This window comes from Glycine max, chromosome 3, assembly GCF_000004515.6.
Source record: "Glycine max cultivar Williams 82 chromosome 3, Glycine_max_v4.0, whole genome shotgun sequence".
In the NCBI taxonomy this organism is placed as follows: Eukaryota; Viridiplantae; Streptophyta; class Magnoliopsida; order Fabales; family Fabaceae; genus Glycine; species Glycine max.
The window spans coordinates 42,387,086-42,406,084 of NC_016090.4; the positions used below are offsets into that span (position 1 = coordinate 42,387,086).

At 31.7% G+C, this 18,999-nt stretch overlaps 3 protein-coding genes across 4 annotated transcripts; all 3 read left to right on the plus strand.

Annotated features, from left to right (window-relative positions):
- Positions 1–322: 322 nt before the first annotated feature.
- LOC100813944 (uncharacterized) lies at positions 323–5,704 on the plus strand. 2 transcript variants are annotated; one of them, XM_006577040.4, is made up of 11 exons: positions 323–513; positions 1,020–1,168; positions 1,294–1,415; positions 1,933–2,041; positions 2,183–2,222; positions 2,445–2,534; positions 2,641–2,740; positions 2,837–2,961; positions 3,523–3,625; positions 4,333–5,102; positions 5,265–5,704. In XM_006577040.4, the coding sequence occupies exons 2-11, from the start codon at positions 1,030–1,032 to the stop codon at positions 5,518–5,520; spliced, it is 1,854 nt and encodes a 617-aa protein (XP_006577103.1). In that variant the 5' UTR covers positions 323–513; positions 1,020–1,029; the 3' UTR covers positions 5,521–5,704. The 2 variants fall into 2 exon arrangements, with proteins under 2 accessions (XP_006577103.1, XP_006577104.1); XM_006577041.4 differs by lacking the exon at positions 323–513 and adding an exon at positions 576–771.
- Positions 5,705–7,901: 2,197 nt separating this feature from the next.
- LOC100526913 (uncharacterized) lies at positions 7,902–10,194 on the plus strand. The gene is given in 2 exon segments (NM_001248966.2): positions 7,902–8,101; positions 9,669–10,194. Coding segments are annotated over 2 exon segments (549 nt in total). The 5' UTR covers positions 7,902–7,925; the 3' UTR covers positions 10,042–10,194.
- Positions 10,195–13,207: 3,013 nt separating this feature from the next.
- LOC100814475 (calcium-dependent protein kinase 26) lies at positions 13,208–17,489 on the plus strand. The gene is made up of 7 exons (XM_003520674.5): positions 13,208–14,382; positions 15,167–15,310; positions 15,420–15,572; positions 15,930–16,045; positions 16,174–16,341; positions 16,762–16,986; positions 17,170–17,489. The coding sequence occupies exons 1-7, from the start codon at positions 13,545–13,547 to the stop codon at positions 17,296–17,298; spliced, it is 1,773 nt and encodes a 590-aa protein (XP_003520722.2). The 5' UTR covers positions 13,208–13,544; the 3' UTR covers positions 17,299–17,489.
- The last annotated feature ends 1,510 nt before the right edge of the window (positions 17,490–18,999 follow it).

An 18,999-nucleotide genomic window follows, 5' to 3' on the forward strand; every position in this document is an offset into this window, starting at 1 on the left:
TCGAATCCATGACCAACAAGTCACCAAGGCACAACTTTACCGCTGCACCAGAACTCACCCTCAATAAAAGTGAATATGTATAAAAGAAAAAATTATTGTATTGTGTGAGACCAAAAGAACATGAAGTCCCAGCTAATTTCAATGAGATATACATATGTTATTAACTATTTTCTAAACTAAAAATAAATATGATCATGAAATACGTTGATCAATTTATATGAAATTATTTTAATTTAATAAATGATTCTGGGTTCAAAACTTTAAACGTTATTACATTAAATTCTCAAAAAGAGAATTTTGTCATATAATAGTAATTGTTAAAAAGAAAGTGTTCCTCATAATATTAAACTTGGTTTGGTTGTTCCCATGTCTGCTGGCCTCCGCATGGGTGTTTTCACTTCAGAAAACTCTGTCTCCTCTCTGAACGGTGAGGACAATTGAGTTACTCTTTGGTCGATGCAAATTTCAGCCTTTTCTTGTTAAAAACCACAAGTGATCCACCGAAAGTTTCGTGTAAGTGAGTTTTGTTTTAATAATAAAATTTGCTTCTTAGATTGGATATTAGCGCCTCTGTTTTAGCCATTATGAATGGTCTTTGAGTTTGGTTCTGCTCACGTGGCTTCATTAATTTTTGTCACCCTTCTTTCTTGGGGTGTGTGTGTCCTAATTCTGTTAACAAGTGGCTCAAATTTTCAATAATTTCTGAGTTCATTGGCGCAACCTTGGTAGCTCAGACTCAAATCTTCAAATGGATATGTCATACTCATAAGAGTTATGCATATAACCACTTTCTTGGCCTTTATTTTTTCTTTTTGTTAACATTAGTGGGGCTAGTGATGTGATACAATATGCTACTTTTGTGCTGCTTCGATGAGATGTGAAATTCAATTTAACCTTAATGGATGGCTAGCTAGTCTTGTTTTTGGAGAATGTTCAGTTCAGAATCTTAGAATTATTATAACATAAATGGTTGTTTAGCACATGACTTTCTGATAGAAGGCTCGTTCTTTTTTCCTTAGAGATATAGAGATGGTGAAAAAAGGAAACATTGTGCAGTATAGGGAAAGGTTGGACAACACCCTTGCCTTACCAGATCTGACTAATGAACAGACACTCAAAACGCTTGTCAAAAGTCAACTCCAACGTTCTTCAGAAGTGGAAATCGAGGGTAATAGCATTCCCTTATTTGCTTTGAGCTCTTTGGCACAAAAAAGGGTACTAGCTGACAGGTGTTGTTATTTTAGGTAGTTATGTTTATCTTTTTTTATATTATTTCTATATTTGGTTTTGCAGGATGTAATGAGAAAGAAGTAGAAACCAAGACTACAGAGCTATGCAACTTTCTTGATATGTTGAGAAGTGCTTCTGGAGACAATGGCGGAGGATCTGGTAGTACATCACACACTGATTGGAAAGTAAGCTATATTATGTTTTGTTTTCTTGATATTTCAATTGCTTATTTAGATCATCATCCGTTGACTTAGATCTTGAACATTCCTGTCTTGGTCTTATTTACCAGACAAAACTTTGATACAGTTTCACATTATTTTGTGGCGTTGTTCTCCATTAGAATTAAAGTTTTACCTAGATAATCTAAATTCAGTATATTGACATTTAATGAAATTTTTATTAAGCGGATTACCAAAGTAAAACTCCAATTTTGATTGAAAAACAGAACCAAAAACACCTATAGAATTACACCTATGTTTTGTCCTTATTTACCTAACTGGTGAGTTCTTTTAATAGAAATCAGAAATTGACATTGGCTGATCAACTTCTTGCTTCAGTGATTTACCTATTGATAATTCAATGTACTGATGCATTCTTGTGTAATATTTGTGTGTGCTGGGTGCTGCTTATGCTTTGGACAGTAGATATACGCGAGTTGTTCCATCAACTTGTAAGTTTTGACAATTTTACTTCTTTCAACAGTTAAAACAGGATAATGAAGAGTTTCGTGTTATGTATCGTGAAGGACCAGAGGGAACTCCCATTCATACATTGCTAGTTGAAGGCTATGTAGATGGACCTCTAGATCTTTGTGAGTCATGTTATAATGAGCCAAAAAAATTTAGCATCGCCCTTTTGATTAGTTTAATAACAAAGGTCATGTTATGATTTTAACATGTGAATTTGTTTTTGGTACTGACATGTGAAATGTTAACCTTCGTTACACTTACAGCTTTATGCCTATCGTGGGAGACCCCTCTCTACAAGAAATGGTAAGAATCATATTGCAATATGTGCTTTTAATTTTCTATTTAAGGTTAGAATTGAAGTTATACCAATGAATTCAATTAGAGTTACAAGCCCATCCTATTTGCATCCTTTTGACATTATTTTTGTATAGCATAAAAATTATTTGAATCTATGTTAGGGGATCACTATAAAAATCTCAGTGATACTTCTAGCTGATATCCTTTTCACAATTTTCATTGTTTCAGGTGGCCTCAGTTTACTATTCCCAGTTTCAAAATTTTAGTATCTGATCGTTTGCAGAGGGTCCAAATTGGGGAACAAATATCACTAGTTAGGTTTGTCTTTACCTGCATCAGTTAAAAAAGATTTACTTTTTAGTGTCACTGACCATGCTAAAAGCCTTTACTTTTGAATACTTATATTGCTCATTGTGGAAGAAAGGATGAAGGTTCCATGGCCGCTGGCTACAAGGGAGGCTATAGTGCATTATTATCTGTTTGAGTACTATCAAGATGACTTAGTAGTTATTCTTTTGAATACGGTAGTACCCTAGACCCTTCTTTATTTTTTCTCAAGAAAGTTAATTACTATAAACTAGATCTAAGCTCCAAGAAATGTGTGTTTAATTTGGTTTTAGGTTCATGAGTCAAAAATTGATGATTTAAACAAGGATGCAATTCCTGAAGCAAAGGATGTCGTGAGAATTGATTTGGTGGGAGGCTATGCTATGCAAAAGGTGACATCAGAAAGAAGTTATTTTCGGTGAGTTTTAAGTAAGTACTAAAAAATTACAAGTAACTTGGAGTGTGGAGATCAAAGGGGAAAACCAAAGATGAGTACAAGTATTGAGTAATCTACAATGAAAGTTGGTATGGTACCAAAGAAATCTAGAGTTTTGGTATAATTGTTTTTTATGCCAATATATAGTTGACCGAGCTTGCACACAGTAAGGAGAGGAGGAGAGAGTTTGTCGTACTGAATTCCTTAAATTTTCAGAATTATTATAGAATTTCTCGATGTGAATATGATATTTTAAAAAAATTCGATTATGAGTACAAAATATATATTAAATAAAATAAAATACAATTACATTAATATATATTTCTTATATTTCATGTATTTATTTTACTTTAATTCCTTTTTTCTTAATATAATTGATATTTATATTAATTTATCATTATTGTAATATTATTAGACTAATTGAACTGGCTTTAATTTATATACTAATGGTTTTGCTTAACTTCCAAAATGTGGGGAAAAAATGAAAAAGGATTTTGGTCAGCAATCGTTATTCCAACACTTTTTTTTTGTCAAATTTTGTAGGATAATAGCAAATTTGGATTTAAAGCTAGATTTTGTACCTCCAACCCTCCTAAATTTCATTTCAAGGCAGCTCATCGGCAGTGGTTTCAGGCTTTATCAGAAGGTTGTAGATTCTTTTCAGATTGTTTTTGTTATTAAGCATCATTGCATCAACCAATATTGACTTTGTTTCTACTTTCTGGCATCCAACTAATAAGATCAACAAATTCTTCTAAAAACAAAATGAACAAGTTATAAGTAAATGTAAGGCAGCATTATGTTTTAAATTCTAAAGATCGATTCTTTATTGTTATTGTTGTTAATATTATTTGATAAAAGAGTTGTTTTTATCACACGGAAATCAGGATTAGAGGGAAAAGGAAAAAAGGGATAACATTCGTTCTCATTAATACGGATTCTTTAATTGCTACATGTATTTAACTCGGGTCTTGCTAATGATTGTCTGAAAGACTCTTGTAAGGAGTATTTGACAATTGACACACAACTAAATACTTCTTATTACTTAAAAATGAAGTACTAAATAATGTTTATGCTTTTAATAATAAACACTTTCCTTTTCATTCAATACTTTCTATTTCTGTTTCTTTAACTGGTGCTCCAAGGGAACTGTTAACATTCCCCTTAACTTATCTAGGAGAATTTGCCCTGGCTCATGAACTTATAGTCACTTTATTTGCAATGGCTAGTTAGAAGATAGGTTGCAGCTTATTTACCATTTTCTGCTTGCTCATGTATACTGCATTCAGTGCATTGTTATATTATTATTTTTCATCACCTTTTGACATTAACCAATTTCTCATACTGTTAAAGGCTGTGACTTCTATGATGGGCAATGATAAAGATAAAGACTTCAGCAAGGCCTTGGAGGACTCATTGTATGTTAGAATTCGTGAAGCTCTATTAAGCACTAGGAAATCAAAGGCTATGGATGGTGAAGAGCTTAAGCAAGATGCAAGCATTGTTCCTACAGAAGAACTTGTTCAAAGTGAGGACGGGGCAAAAGATGTATCCTGTGATGATAGCAGCAACCAATGCGCAAATAATTACAATGGAGAGACTTTAGATGCAGGTAGTGAAGAGATTGTACAAATTGATGAGGATGTCAATAAGGTACTTGGCGTTCCAATTGAGGAAGGTGATTCGTTGAGTGTACTGATGGAAAAGGAAAATGGTGAGATTGTAGATGCAGATAACGAAGAGATTGTAGAAACAGTTAGTGAAGAGATTGTTGAGACTGAGAAAGATGTCAACAAAGTGCATGGCATTCCAGTTGAGGAAGATGATACAAAGAGTGTACTGAAGGACAGAATGAATGTATATATACGCTCAGACGTGAGAAATGCTATAGAAACAATAGAGAGGGTTATTTCAGTAGTTAGAAAATGTGGATTTCATCCCCTCGGGTCCACTTTAAACTCTGCTGGTGAAGAGTTCCCCTGCATGGAAAAAGGTGGCACAGTTGATTCAGATTCTGCAAAAGTTATTGAAGTATGTTTGAAAAATGAGGATAGTGCCAAAGTATCAAGCAGCAATGTAGTGGAGGAAAATTTAGAAGAACCTGGGACGATACAAAGCTTCAGGTGATTTATTTTATTTACTCTAACTCTTGTTATTTAAAGGAACAAAGATTTTTGAATAATATTTTGGGAACATCTAATGCAATATAAGCCAACTAGTTCATAGTGTAGTTTTATTATGAATATGTATTTAACTGATGCTCTTGTTCTTTTTGGTACCTTCAGGCACACAGGAACAAATCCTAACTTAAAGGAAGTAAACTATAAGAAAATAGTACCGGCTTCACCAGAGCAGAATCTTTCAATACCAATTGAAACAAGCCAGGCTGATTCATATTCTTTGAAAAATGGGACAATTCTGGACCAAACAATATGTGATAACAAGCAATTAAACAGTGACGCAGTCCAAGATATGACTTCATATGACCTGAAAAAGTCAACCAGGGAGATGAAGTATCGATACTGTTGTTTTATGCATTAGCTAAAAAGAGAAAAGTTTGAAAGCCAATAACAAGAAAATAGGGTACTTAGAGGCATGAGGTCCACTTGCCAGCATGTTTGGTGAATATTTTGTATTTATCCGAAGATCACTTGTATAATGGTCATATATGTTGGACTAGTTTTGTCCCTTATTCTATCAGAAATATAATATATGTAATGTCAAATTACTGTTATTATTGCTGCTCAGTCTTTCTCTAGAATTAAGTTTATTTAGAAATATATGATTGATTAATTAGGTATTAGATATGCGTAGTCTATGAATGTTATAATTTAGTTTTATTTTGTTCCTAGCATACTTGGTGTGACTTTTATCCTCCATTCACTAATTAAAAATAATTTATATTGTGTTATGATATTTTTTAATCATTAATATTTTTTTTATAAAAATATTGTAATTTAGATTAGAATTAAAGCTATGTTAAATTGATTCGCAGGTCCATATTTTTACAAAATTCAGTTTGAGTTCCTAATTTATTTTTTGTCAATTGGTCCTTCTATTTAATTATCTATATGAAAATTAATCTTCAATTCAGTCAATATTTTTTTAAAAGTCTCTAAATTGTTTGGCTCGAAAGTTAAAAATGTACCGAAAACTCTCAAAGTTGCCTCATTTGTTCTTACAAGTTACAACATACTCTCCTGTCTTCAAAGTATGTGATTGATTTTTCATAACGACAATTAGACGAAAATATTCAATTGAAAATAAAAAAAAAATCAGGATCTAATTAAAACAAAAAAATAGTTGAAGGATCTAATGGAAATTTTGGTAAGAGTAAGGGAACACACAATATAATTAAAACTTAAAGATATAAAAAAAAATAGATTAAAAGAGTTAAAATCTCGTGTTGAAGCTCCTAAAAATGCCATTATTGAAAATTGACAACTAAATGTTGGGCTTGGCCCACTGTACTTTGTGTTTGAAGCAGGAGCTCCCTTGAGGCTGTTACTTCCTGCAACCGCTTAGTATATTAAAATAAAATTAAACCCCCAAAATACCCTTGACATTTCACGCATCTCCCCTATCGGCTTTCACGCGCTTTGTTGGTTGTTGTTGTTGTGTGGTTGATAAGATGGGTAAAATGAAGCCCAAAAGAAATAAAATTAAATGGTTTAAAAATTTTATTAGTTGGAGTTAAATATGCATTTTATACTTTTTATTTTAAATAATGAGATATTGATACATGAATAACATTCATGAATTAGGATCAATTTGGATTATATGGCAGTGCTGATGTAAATTTGTTCAGTTTTGAAATCCTTTAGTTTTGGCCAACGTGAGTGCTCCCTTTGAGATGTGACTTGATTTTTAATTATCTAGATTTTACAAGGCAGAAAAGAAATTTAGGAGGACCATAACTTTAAAAATTACCGCGAATGTCAAGATTAATGCTAAGAAAATCAAATTGGTTTTTTTTTTAATAAGCATGGTGATGAAGGCAAAGTCTGTAAGATTAATTACTTACTATTTTTAATATGAAAAGTTTTTACAAATTAGTTTATATATAAAATCCTGAATATTGAATTTACTTAAACAACATTTTAAAAAATTCAATCAAAATTAAATTCATTTGAATATTGAAAGCTCAGATCACAAAATGGTGGAACAAAATTCAAATTCTCTTGGTGAGGTAGGTACTCACATAATTAGTATTTGACATTGTCTCAAATATAATTGCCTATAAAAGAGGATACTTATGAGAAATAAAAAAACATATTTGAATATTTAAAATTACCAATGAAATTATATTCTATTAACTAAAATAATTTAATATTATTCAAAACTAAAAGTTCAACAACGATGGTAAAATATTTTTATTGATTAATCATTTTAAAAAATATTTTTTAATTTATGTTTTACTACTTGCATAGAAAAATAATATTCGAATGAGTAAATGATATTAATGTCTTTTGATTTTTTTTTAATTGCACACGATATTCTTCATTTTTCTGTCACTATATGAACCTTCGCAATCGTTTGAAAACATTATGAAATCTTTTATACTTTACAATAATTCCTTAATTTGTTTGAATTTTTTTGCATCATATAGTTTCTATAAATAAGATGTTGTCAACGTTAAAAAACAATGATATATACTGTGTTCAATGCCTTTTTTTTTTATTAGGATGATGTGAATGTCTTCTACTATTAAATACTATTACTGTATATAAAATAAGATTGGTTGTTATAAAAATTAATAAATTAATTATTAATATTTTACGGGGAAAAAAACTTGTACGGTATATAAATTCATCTAAGCGTGATCGCAAAACGCACCGTTTGAACCCGAAGTCTTGTTGTGCAAGTACAAGTCGCGAACACAAAAGCAAGCAGCTATAAGGAAGGAAAGGAAAAGGAGACTTGGTGCGAAAGTTGAAAGCACGAAAATGGGGTGGGTTTGGAAGGATGACAACAGCGACGATGTTCGACGCGATAACTCTTCGGAACGATGCGCCACCACCAAGGTCGTCAAATCTCAGTGCAGAACAGAGGAGGTCGAAACTGGAAAGTTCGTCAGAAAGTGCGAGAAAACCGAAGAGATTCTCAGGAATTGCATCGGAAAGTAATATTTCTTTTTTCCTCTTCTTTATCACTTATTAAAATCGTTTTAATTTTTTGGCAATACTTTCAAATGTGATTCCCAAGAAAATACGATTCATTGATTAGGTATTAGGAAGAGGTTTGCTATGAATTCTAGCCTACGGTGTGTGTGTGTGTGTGTGTGTGTGTGTTTTCCTTGATCACAAACTAATTTGATGAATTTTTTTAATCAAAATCTGGATATAATTGGTAACGGATGCACTGACATCTTTGCTCCGTTTAAGAATTAGGGTAAAGTATGTTATATCTTTGCTCTGTTTAAGAATTAGGGTAAATTATGTTCTATCTTTGCTCCTGTTCTTCTATTGATGCAGAACAGAAGCAAAACTGTATAACTAAGATTGCCATTAAACTCAAATCAATATATTACTAATAAATAATAAAAATTACTTCCTTTGGCCTGCATCACACCTATTCTATTTCTCTCCATCTTATTTTGATTTCATATATCTGCGTTCATGCAAAGCCAGGTGAAAAATAGCTTGTTATTTAATATGACTACGGTAAATGATTTGAAAGTAAGAGTAAGGCATACTATGTAATGGCCGGATTAGTTTTTTAAATCTAGTTTGTTTAGTCTTTTTAAGATATAACTTGAATGATTAATTTTTTTATCATGGTAGACAAACCAGATAATTGGCTTCGTAATATTATAGAATTCTGAATAATTTCTTGTTAGGTTGTTGGATGTCAAATTATTTTCTTATGATGACTCAGAGATAGAGAACTATAACCTTATTAGAAGTGGAAGATGCAATTGATTTTAATTGTACGCTGTTTCAATTGAAAAGCAAACTGATATAATGTTCTGTATGGAAACGTGGAGGGAAAGAGAATGATTCTGGTCACACTTACACACACACAGAGGATTCTTCCAATTGAGCTTGTCATCAGTGAGTTGGTCCATACTGCACAGTTGATATTTGATGGCCAAGCAACCCTAGTTATAAGAACCTTTGTACCCTAGTATTGCCTTGTTTGGATAAACTTTTTCATAAATACTCATAGGAGATGAAAATAAGAAGGTAAAATGAATTGAATTTCTCTCATAAGTTTAAATCAACTTAATCAATTAATTTTATAGAAGTTTTCTCATCCAACTTCTCCAAAAGCTGAGGAGCATGAGTTGATTTTAACTTATGCCTTATGGGTGAAGCTCTAGTCATTTTACATTTTAAGTGCTCATGGAGAAGGTTATTCAAAAAGGGTCTAATTTGGTTCCATTCAAATTTATGATAAGGACCCATCTCTATTTGTATGTAGGTGCACTTGTATGTTTATGTGCATCAGTGGAATGTGGATGTGCTTTTATTGATTTCAGTTTTCAGGCTTTAGGTACTGCAGAGCCTTTTAGAGGTGCTCCTTTGGAGTATTTTCATATGGATTTTTAAAAGATTCTGTTCTTTATAGGTTGATTTTAATGTTTGGGCATTAAGATTATTTGAGAATATGGCTGGACTATCCAGTTACCCTCTCTTTTTAAATGTGACTGAAATATTCATCTCATTTTTACCTCCGACGCTTTCCAGGCCCGCCGAAGTGTTGCAATCAAACAAAGAGTATACTGAAGAGGATATCACAGATGAAGTACTTAAAGGAAGGTCTGTTCCATTTAGCTCATCTGACGGTGCCAGTGGTGTGGTTGACTTTCCTGGGCTACAAAATGATATTGAAGTCATGGAACGTAACCTGTTAAGTGGTCTCAGTCATTTCTTCGACGCAGCGAATGGGTTTTTTGATGTTTTTTCCAAGTCTCCAAGCATCTTTGATGCAGAGTCATCCTCACCCTCTGTGAGGAGAGGGATACCTATTGAAGAATATCGTCGGCCAGAAGCTTATCCTAAATCCAAGGAGAAGGAATCAGGAGATACTGATTTTGTTGCAATGGCTAAAGATGTTTAAACCTTAAATATGCCCTGGGTATAAAATAAGTTTTCTTAGTTTTGTATTAGATTGTGGACATCTGGACCACAATCAAGTCCTCTAGTAACATGTTTCTCTGTATTAAGTATTAACATGTTTCTTTTTACTTTTTATTTGAAGTTGTTTCTGATGTAGCGTGTGACCAAATTTTTGTTTTCCCCCTACACTCAGTTGTAGGCAATAAGAATGATTAAGCAATTCATTTTTAAGCCAAATTATCAGCGGGTGGATGGAAAGATATGTGCATTTACATTCATTTTTCAAATATCCCTAATATAGCGGATGATTGGATTAATTATTTCGGTTAAATTATCGATTAGTTGAGGCAGCAGAGAGTGAACTTTGTTTCCCTCTCGCGTTGACGAAAGTTTATTCAAAATGACTCCAGACAGCTATTGTATGATTGATCATTGATGGGTTTGGATGAAATTCTTGGATTGATTTGATCGTAAAGAAAATGAAAAGGATCAACTTATGACTTTTTAATTTGTTTGATTTTATTGTTTCATTCTACTTTTATTGTATATATATTTTTAAAAATAAATTAAAATTAAGGTGTTATTTTATAAATAAAAACAAAATTAAAAGATAAAAGTATTTTTGCAATTAAATGCAATATATACTTAAAATGTTATAAGGTTAAGTTTGATTTTTTGGGTTAATGTGATCTATCAGATTTATTATTATTAGAGAACTTGATTGATCATTAATATGATTTTTTTTTTCTAATTATTTTTTTTCATTGATGAGATTCTAATATGAGAATTTAAGTTTCATTCATATCTCAAGAGTTTTAAGTTGAATTTTATTCATACCAACACTTGATAAATCTTTTTCTTAAATAATGTAATACTATTATTAATTTAAGAAAAGTGATTATATTTGAAAATTATATTTAAAAGTGATTTTATTAACACAATCTAAATAATATTCATTATGTTAAAATCAATTTTTAAATTAAATATTTTAAAACAAATTAATTTATTCAAATCTATGTTTAATTAAAATTACTTTTATCTAAAATTAAATTAAATTTTGGGCTAATTGAAAGTTCAAAACTATTTGGGATTCTGTATCAAAAAGTGCTTTGAGTCTTTAACACTTTGACTCTTGCTGTGGAAGTGGATGCCATGTTGCACGATCCCTTTAACTCGTAGTAGTGGCTTTGCGTTTCATGCTTTGATCACATCATTGACGCCACTTTGCTGTCTTGAAGATGAAGACTAAAAGTCCTCAAACTCCAAGGACTAGGAGCATAACAAAATTCTGAATCGATTAACTTTGTTCGTTCCTCTGAAAAAACACGTTCAGAAAGTTCAGTCGCTAATGGAAGTTAGTGCGGCACCACTTATCTGTTTGACTTTTTTTCTCGTAAAATCCATGTTCATGTCCCCTTACCTTTTTTTTCTTTTTCTGTTAATTAAACTGTTAATTTTAAGGTTTTCATTTTGATTCGTTGATAATATAAAAACATTTCCATTTGATAACGTGTTGTTAGTTGTTAGATCATCAAAGAGTTATGGAAGTATTCATTGATGAATACAATGTTCATTATTTAATTTTTATTTGGATTTATTAACAAATACTACTGACTGGTGCTGAATCATGAATGGGTCGCTTGCAAAAGTATGTCCAGATGGATTAGTCAACCTTTGTGTCGATGATGACATATTTGAATTGATCAAATATATTGAACATCGAGTACCAAGTAAAATTTACATTTTTTATTAATAACTAATAAATATTACGTATATTGCATGAATATTTGTAAATTTAAATTAAACGTGATAAAATATCAACTATAAAACTAAAAAAAAGATAGTTTAATTAATAAAGACTACTTTATTGATAATAAAAATATTGAATTAAAAAGTATAGGCCTTTAAAAAATTATTCTAAAATATTTAAAATTAATACGATTAATATAATATTTTCAATAGTAAGTAGTAACTCGTATATATCTCATTATATTTAACTAAAAAAATCAAATACTAATTAATGAAATTAAGAACCGGTAAAAAAACAAGAAAAGTAAAAATCTTCTTTAATTGAATAATCAATTAAAAAGGAAAAATACAATTTTATTTTGAAATGAAAATTCCAAAAGCATGTAATACAAAACAAGACATTGAAAACTATATAGAAACGTTATCCTATATTTAATTAATAATGTAACATACAACTTACAAGTGTGATTATAATTTATATTTTTCTTTAAAAACATCATTATTTTAAAATAAAATTATTTATTCAGCATTTGAAACTCTTTACTTTGTAACCAAAAGCAACATACTTGTTAAGGTATTGTTTTTCTGGTCTTGTTACATTTTAAGTAATTATAAGTGAAAAGATTTATTAAAAAAGGAAATATTATTATAATTTTAATATAATTTTTTTATTTATTGGTACTTAAAATTCATTTTAAAGATTGATGCTAACAAAATAGATTTTTATCCCTTCTTAAAATAACGTCGAAAATAACAAAGCATAGAATAAAATTTCTTCAAAAACTATTCGGTTCGTACAAATTTGTTAGATTAATTATCTCTTTTAAGTTCATGTTGGATTTAAACTCTTGACTTAATTCGTAAGGCAAAACTATTACATGTGTATAGTACATGTTTCTAATCATATAAAAAAACCTTTAATAATGCACATCATGATTGTACTGAAGAAGAAGAGTGCCAAATAGCAATGCGAAGACCATGAGTAGGAACAAAAAACAACAACTCGAACTCGAGTAGAATAAAGAAATCTGGAACGTCCAGTCAACACGTGGGATCCCTTCATTCCCATTGGATTGGTTCGCTCGCACGCACGCGTTTCCTCCAACATTTCATTAACACCTTCCCTCCTTTTTGTCGTACCTAATCCCTCTCACTCTCACCCATTGAGAATCTTAAATTCTCACATCTTTATCTCTTTCTTCTTAAATATACACAATTTTTTTTTAATATAACTTGATTCATTTCACTTACTAATTTCTATGAAAAATACACATTTCCCACGTGTAAAAACTAAAAAGTCATCATGGAAGGAGCATTCGTTCTCCTCACTCATCATGAAAAAGGATCATTTCCATTTTGTTAATTGCGTACTCGAGATTGCACACGATCTTTTCCATCTATATAACATCAACACTTTCTCTTATTCAAACGCCAACAATTCCCACTCGGACTCTGTCTCACAAGGGTCGTTTTCCCTTTCTAGTTTACATCTTCCACTCCTTTGAAAACTTCTACTTTTACGCTTTTAAAACCATCCCTTTACACCTCTTTTCTTCGTCCATTTTCGTTTCCATAAAGGGTTTCATTCGTTAATGCGAATCATTCTCTCCTTCTTCTTCTTCAAATCTCCACTGATTTTCCTTTCAATCTTCACATACTCGCTTTAGGCTATAGTGGGGTTGGTGCAGAAATTCGAATTTGATTTCGGGCTTCACCTGCTTCTTGTTTCTTATATGCAAAGGCAGTGACAAGTGCATGATGGGAAACAATTGTGTCGGATCAAAAACCTCAAATGATGCACTATTTCCCTATGTTCTTCCGGGTTCATTCTGGTGGCTTCATCAAACTAGTGTCACAGAAATTTCTGATGCACCTTCACTCGTGACTAAAATTCAAGACACAAATTTTCTAGAGAATGTTCAAGAAAACCCACCACAAGTAGTGAAAATTAACCACGAGGAGATGAAGCTGAAACCAACAGTTCCAAAACATGACAAAGAGACTAATATGCCTTCAGAGGAACAAACAAGGCACATGCAGAAAATGCCTCACAAAGTTAAGAGGCTACCAATAGGGCTTCAAGCAGAGTCAATTTTGAAGAGAAAAAATGGTAACTTTAAGGAGTACTATAACTTGGGACAAGAGCTTGGGAAGGGTCAATATGGAACAACATTCCTATGTACCGAGAAAGCCACAGGGAAAAACTATGCATGCAAGTCCATTCCAAAAGTGAAATTGGTTATGGATGATGATGTGGAGGATGTGAGGAGGGAGATTGAGATAATGCATCACTTAAAAGGGTGTCCTAATGTGATATCAATCAAAGGGGCTTATGAGGATGGTGTTGCTGTTTATGTTGTGATGGAATTGTGTGAAGGGGGTGAACTGTTTGATAGGATTGTGGAAAAGGGGCATTACACAGAGAGAAAAGCAGCAAAACTTGCAAGGACTATCGTTAGTGTTATAGAGGGGTGTCACTCCCTTGGAGTGATGCATCGGGATCTTAAGCCTGAGAATTTTCTTTTCGTTGATGGGAATGAAGAGTCCACCCTTAAAGCGATAGATTTTGGATTGTCTGTTTTCTTCAAACCAGGTTTGGATAAATCGTTCATTTTATTTTCCCCTTTTTTGGTCTAATCAACATCCTTCTCTTATTGTTTTTCTTCCGCCAACGTTTGTTTTTGTTTTTGGGAGGGTAATTAATTAATTAACCTGCTCTTTTTACTATTTTTTTCAAATAAGCAAAAGATTAAGATGTTAAACCCATGTTAATTTACTATTTTATGTCTTCTTATTTAAAAAATAAAAATTTAAGAGAGTTATATTCTATTTATAAAAAAAACAAAATATTAGGATATTGAGTGTGTTAATCTGTTATTTTATTTATTTTATTTAAAAAAGTGTACAACTGATTTAGCTACCAATATCATATGGAAATCTCCTTGATTAGGCAAATGCTTGCGTGTACCACTCACAGGGAGTTATTTGATTTTTCCTCTCGTTTTTGTCAGGGACAATGTATCTGGGTGTCAGTCTTTTTTTCACAGTGAATGAGTCAAATTTGTTGTATTAAGATAATTTAATTTATGAACGGAAAGTGTAAAAAAAATATTTTGTTATCCAATTACAGCTATGGGTCATGTATGAAAAAATTGTTAACTTTAGTTATAACTATTTTAAAAGTTATACCTAATACAATTTCTAATTGTTTGATAATATAAGAGTTAGTTTGATTTGAGAACATGCAGAGCTTTCCCGAAGAATTAAATTGTAGCTGATGCTTCCCTCAAAATAATTACTTGAAAAACTTACATTTTCTGCTTGTTTAAGTTACATGATTGTTATGTGTGTTTGTCACTAACAATTTTCATTTACAGGAGAAGTTTTTAAGGACGTGGTTGGAAGTCCTTATTATATCGCACCTGAAGTTCTACGTAGGCATTATGGTCCAGAAGCTGATGTGTGGAGTGCAGGTGTGATCATATACATTCTCTTATGCGGAACACCTCCATTTTGGGGTGGTAAGAGTTCTTAAGATATCTAGCCCTTGAATGATACAATCATTTTTCTTAATTTGTATTCCCTTTTAAGTTTTTTTCTTGTTCTAAAAATTATTTTCCTTGGTAACAGAATCGGAGCAAGAGATATTTGAAGAAGTTTTGCATGGTGATCTTGATTTCTCTTCAGATCCTTGGTTTGATATCTCTGAAAGTGCTAAAGACTTGGTTAAGAAAATGCTTGTTAGAGATCCTAGAAAACGGATAACAACACATGAAGTTCTTCGTAAGTTTCTGTACTCATATTCCATTGAGATGCTAGTGAAACACATTCCAATGCCACATTTGTCTTTAGCATGGCCATATTATTCTTTTAATTGCTGATAGTTTCATTTGATGCACCTTCAACACATACAAAGTTACAATGATTTTTTTTTTTAAAAAAAATTACTGTGCTGTTAGATCTTCTCAGTTTGATCAAACACACTCTAAGAAGGAATTTCTTGTATTAAGATTTCGGACAAAGTATTAGGCATTTTATTAGACTTTCTGACTAGTGAGTACTAATTGTCATTGTCACGATATCATAGAAGTTGAAGTTTTGCAATCACCTTGTAAATGATAATGTGTTGATTCTTTGCAGGTCACCCTTGGATTCAGGTTGATGGAGTTGCTCCAGACAAGCCTCTTGATTCTGCAGTTTTGAGTCGCCTGAAGCAGTTTTCTGTAACAAACAAACTAAAAAAAATGGCTCTTAGAGTAAGTAATTTTTCTAACACATAACTCTGCACTATAACTTCTATTAGGAAAGTAGAATACATGAACATACTTCTACTTGGAATTGTTAAATCGAGCACTCATAATGCTTTCCTTGTTGTTCTCTTCAGGTTATTGCAGAGAATCTCTCTGAAGAAGAAATCTATGAATTGAAAGTAATGTTTAAGATGATAGACACGGACAACAGTGGTCAAATTACTTTAGAAAAACTCAAGGCTGGATTGAAAATGCTTGGTGCAAATCTCAGTGAACCAGAAATTTTGGATCTAATGCAAGCTGTAAGTATTAGCAAGAATTATCTTAAATTTTCTTAATGTCACAAAATAAACCTACATTTTCTCTTCTTTTTTTCTTGTTTGGCCAAACAATTTCTCCTTATAGTATTAAGATTCTTATTGTTTTAGGAGCTAGGTATAATTCTTAATATGTAAGTAGAACTGTAGTAGTAGTCCTATTGGACTTCACATGTTCAAGTTGTAACTTGACCTAGATCATGATTAGTGTTTCTAATTCCATTCCTTATGATTAGTCTTACAAGGGAAAGATATTTGAGTACCATTTAGTCCAACATTCTTATGCAAGTAGGGAAAAATAAAATAGTAAATAGCAACCAAAATGGTAAAGGTAGTGTTAATCATTTTTAGTATCACATTTTTATAATCCATTTGTCCCATTTTTATTTTGTTTTCTGATTGCAGGCAGATGTTGATAACAGTGGCACAATTGACTATGGAGAATTCATAGCTGCAACATTGCATTTAAACAAAGTTGACAGAGAAGATCATTTAGTTGCAGCTTTTTCATTTTTTGATAGAAGTGGAAGTGGCTACATCACTCAAGATGAGCTTCAAGAAGCTTGCGAAGAATTTGGCATTGAGAATGTCTGCTTGGAGGAAATGATCCAAGAAGCTGATCGGAATAATGTGAGTACATTTTATAGTAACGTAATTTTATACTACCAGTTGAATGTAATGTAAATCAACATTCTAAACAAGGCTTTATTTGCTATTTGGTTTTTTTATTCTCATAAGTGACCTTCACAAGTTTTTTATTTATGTTCAAATAAATATATGCTGTACTATATTTTTCATGTTTTACCCTTTCAGGATGGCCGAATAGACTACAACGAATTCGTGGCTATGATGCAGAGAGGCAATGCAGATTTAAGTAAAAACGGTTTAAAGGGTGGCACTGATTTTAGTATTGGGTTTAGGGAGGTACTATCAGTGTGTTGAGAAAAAGTGGAAATATTTTTTATGCTTTTTCCTCGCGGTGGGGTGAAATTAATTGCCCTTGAAAAGCTTAGTCAGGGGCTATTATTCTGTAAAATTGTTGATAGGTTTGTTATAGAGGAAAATTCATTTCAAACATTTGGGTTTCAACTTGTTGACATCTAAATTTCAGCCATACCAGCATTTATTTAAAAGTGTTGAATGCATCATTATTTTAGGAGAATTCATATCAGCAAGTTTAACATGAACTGATGAGACTTGATAATGGAGTTTGGTAGAGGGAGCTTTTCAAGTAGTGCCTGTCATGCTTAATACTTAGGGTTCAAAGGATTATAATGAGTTGCCTAATGTCAAAAATATCACTATCTGAATTTTATTTGTCTCGCCTCTGAATGTTTTATAGATAAGAATTATAATGTAAAACAACCTATATATAAAAGGGGAAAAGGTTTAATCAATTCAATTATAAATCTTTGCAATTTAACATTTAAGATCAATGGCCAAAATTTAGTTGATAAGTCAAAAAGAAGGAAAAGAAAAATTGCAAACTTTCCAAATCCCCTTATTCAAAACAACCTTAAATGATCGTCTGTCTCAATCTTATAACTTGGCCATGGTCAATGTATCTTCATAGTGATTTTTTGGATTATAATTGTGTGTGAGAGAGAGAGACATAGGATTAATTAACAGTGGACAGTAGGTATCAAAGTTTATACCTACACCAAATTGGAAAATTCTCTCTCTCTCTCTCTCTCTCTCTCTCTCTCTCTCTCTCTATTCTACCTTAATCTAAAGATCAAGATCTTATCATTAAATTAAGGTGACTTGTTTCTCCTCTTTCCTCTCCACCCATTAAGCATCAAAAGCATTTCTTTATGTTTTTTTTAATGATTTCATTGAGCATAAGCATTAACTAGAGATTCTCACCATTATCAATCTCAACCTCTACTCCAATTCACAAACAAACTGAAAAACATTATCATGAAAATGCACAAAAAAATTACACTACAATTGTTTGTAGTCCTCAAGAAAAACTGAAGTAAAGAATTTGGGGTAAATGCGGAAAATTCCAAAGGAGAAAAAAGAAAAGAAGGTAACAGCACCATTAAAACAAGAGAAATTATACTTGTACAACAAAATACAACTAAAAGAGAGAAAGAGAAAAAAGAAAGATAAATTTGAATTTGAAACATTATAAATGATAAAATAGAGTAGAAACATAGACACAAAATATAATGTTATATAAGTTATTATATAATTTATTATACGTGTATCACTTCTCACACGTGACATTTTACTAAAATTTGTTGTTCTCATAGCTCATGAAAAAGAAAACAAAAAAAAATGCTAAATGGGAGTAAAAATCCTTCACAGGTTTGTAGAATTTGCCATTCACTGTATATGTACTCTTATACTGAGAAACATACCACGCGGGCCTTTTGATTCCTATGCTTGCTTTCAAGTTTCAACATATCCTCGAGCATTTTGGATGAGGACAATGGAAGGTCCACTGAACGCTAGTCAGTGCCTTTAATTTGTGGGTATATGCATATGGCTATATGCTGATCTTTAAATTATCATTGCCTCTTGTCTCTTTTCTCTCTCTCCTTTAATGTAAAATGAAAGTAAGGATGTTTAAATCTAGAATCTAATGCAACCTAACCAAATCTTTAACAACTAGACTCTCTCTTTCTTTTTGGCCTT

Excerpts from the sequence above, each read along its gene's own strand:
- LOC100814475 (XM_003520674.5), top strand. The coding sequence starts at position 13,545 with ATGATGGGAAACAATTGTGTCGGATCAAAAACCTCAAATGATGCACTA. Across the intron at positions 15,311-15,419 it reads AACACCTCCATTTTGGGGTG|AATCGGAGCAAGAGATATTT; the intron begins GTAAGAGTTCTT and ends CCTTGGTAACAG. Across the intron at positions 15,573-15,929 it reads AACAACACATGAAGTTCTTC|GTCACCCTTGGATTCAGGTT; the intron begins GTAAGTTTCTGT and ends GATTCTTTGCAG.
- LOC100813944 (XM_006577040.4), top strand. The coding sequence starts at position 1,030 with ATGGTGAAAAAAGGAAACATTGTGCAGTATAGGGAAAGGTTGGACAAC. Across the intron at positions 1,416-1,932 it reads CATCACACACTGATTGGAAA|TTAAAACAGGATAATGAAGA; the intron begins GTAAGCTATATT and ends TTCTTTCAACAG. Across the intron at positions 2,223-2,444 it reads ACCCCTCTCTACAAGAAATG|GTGGCCTCAGTTTACTATTC; the intron begins GTAAGAATCATA and ends TCATTGTTTCAG.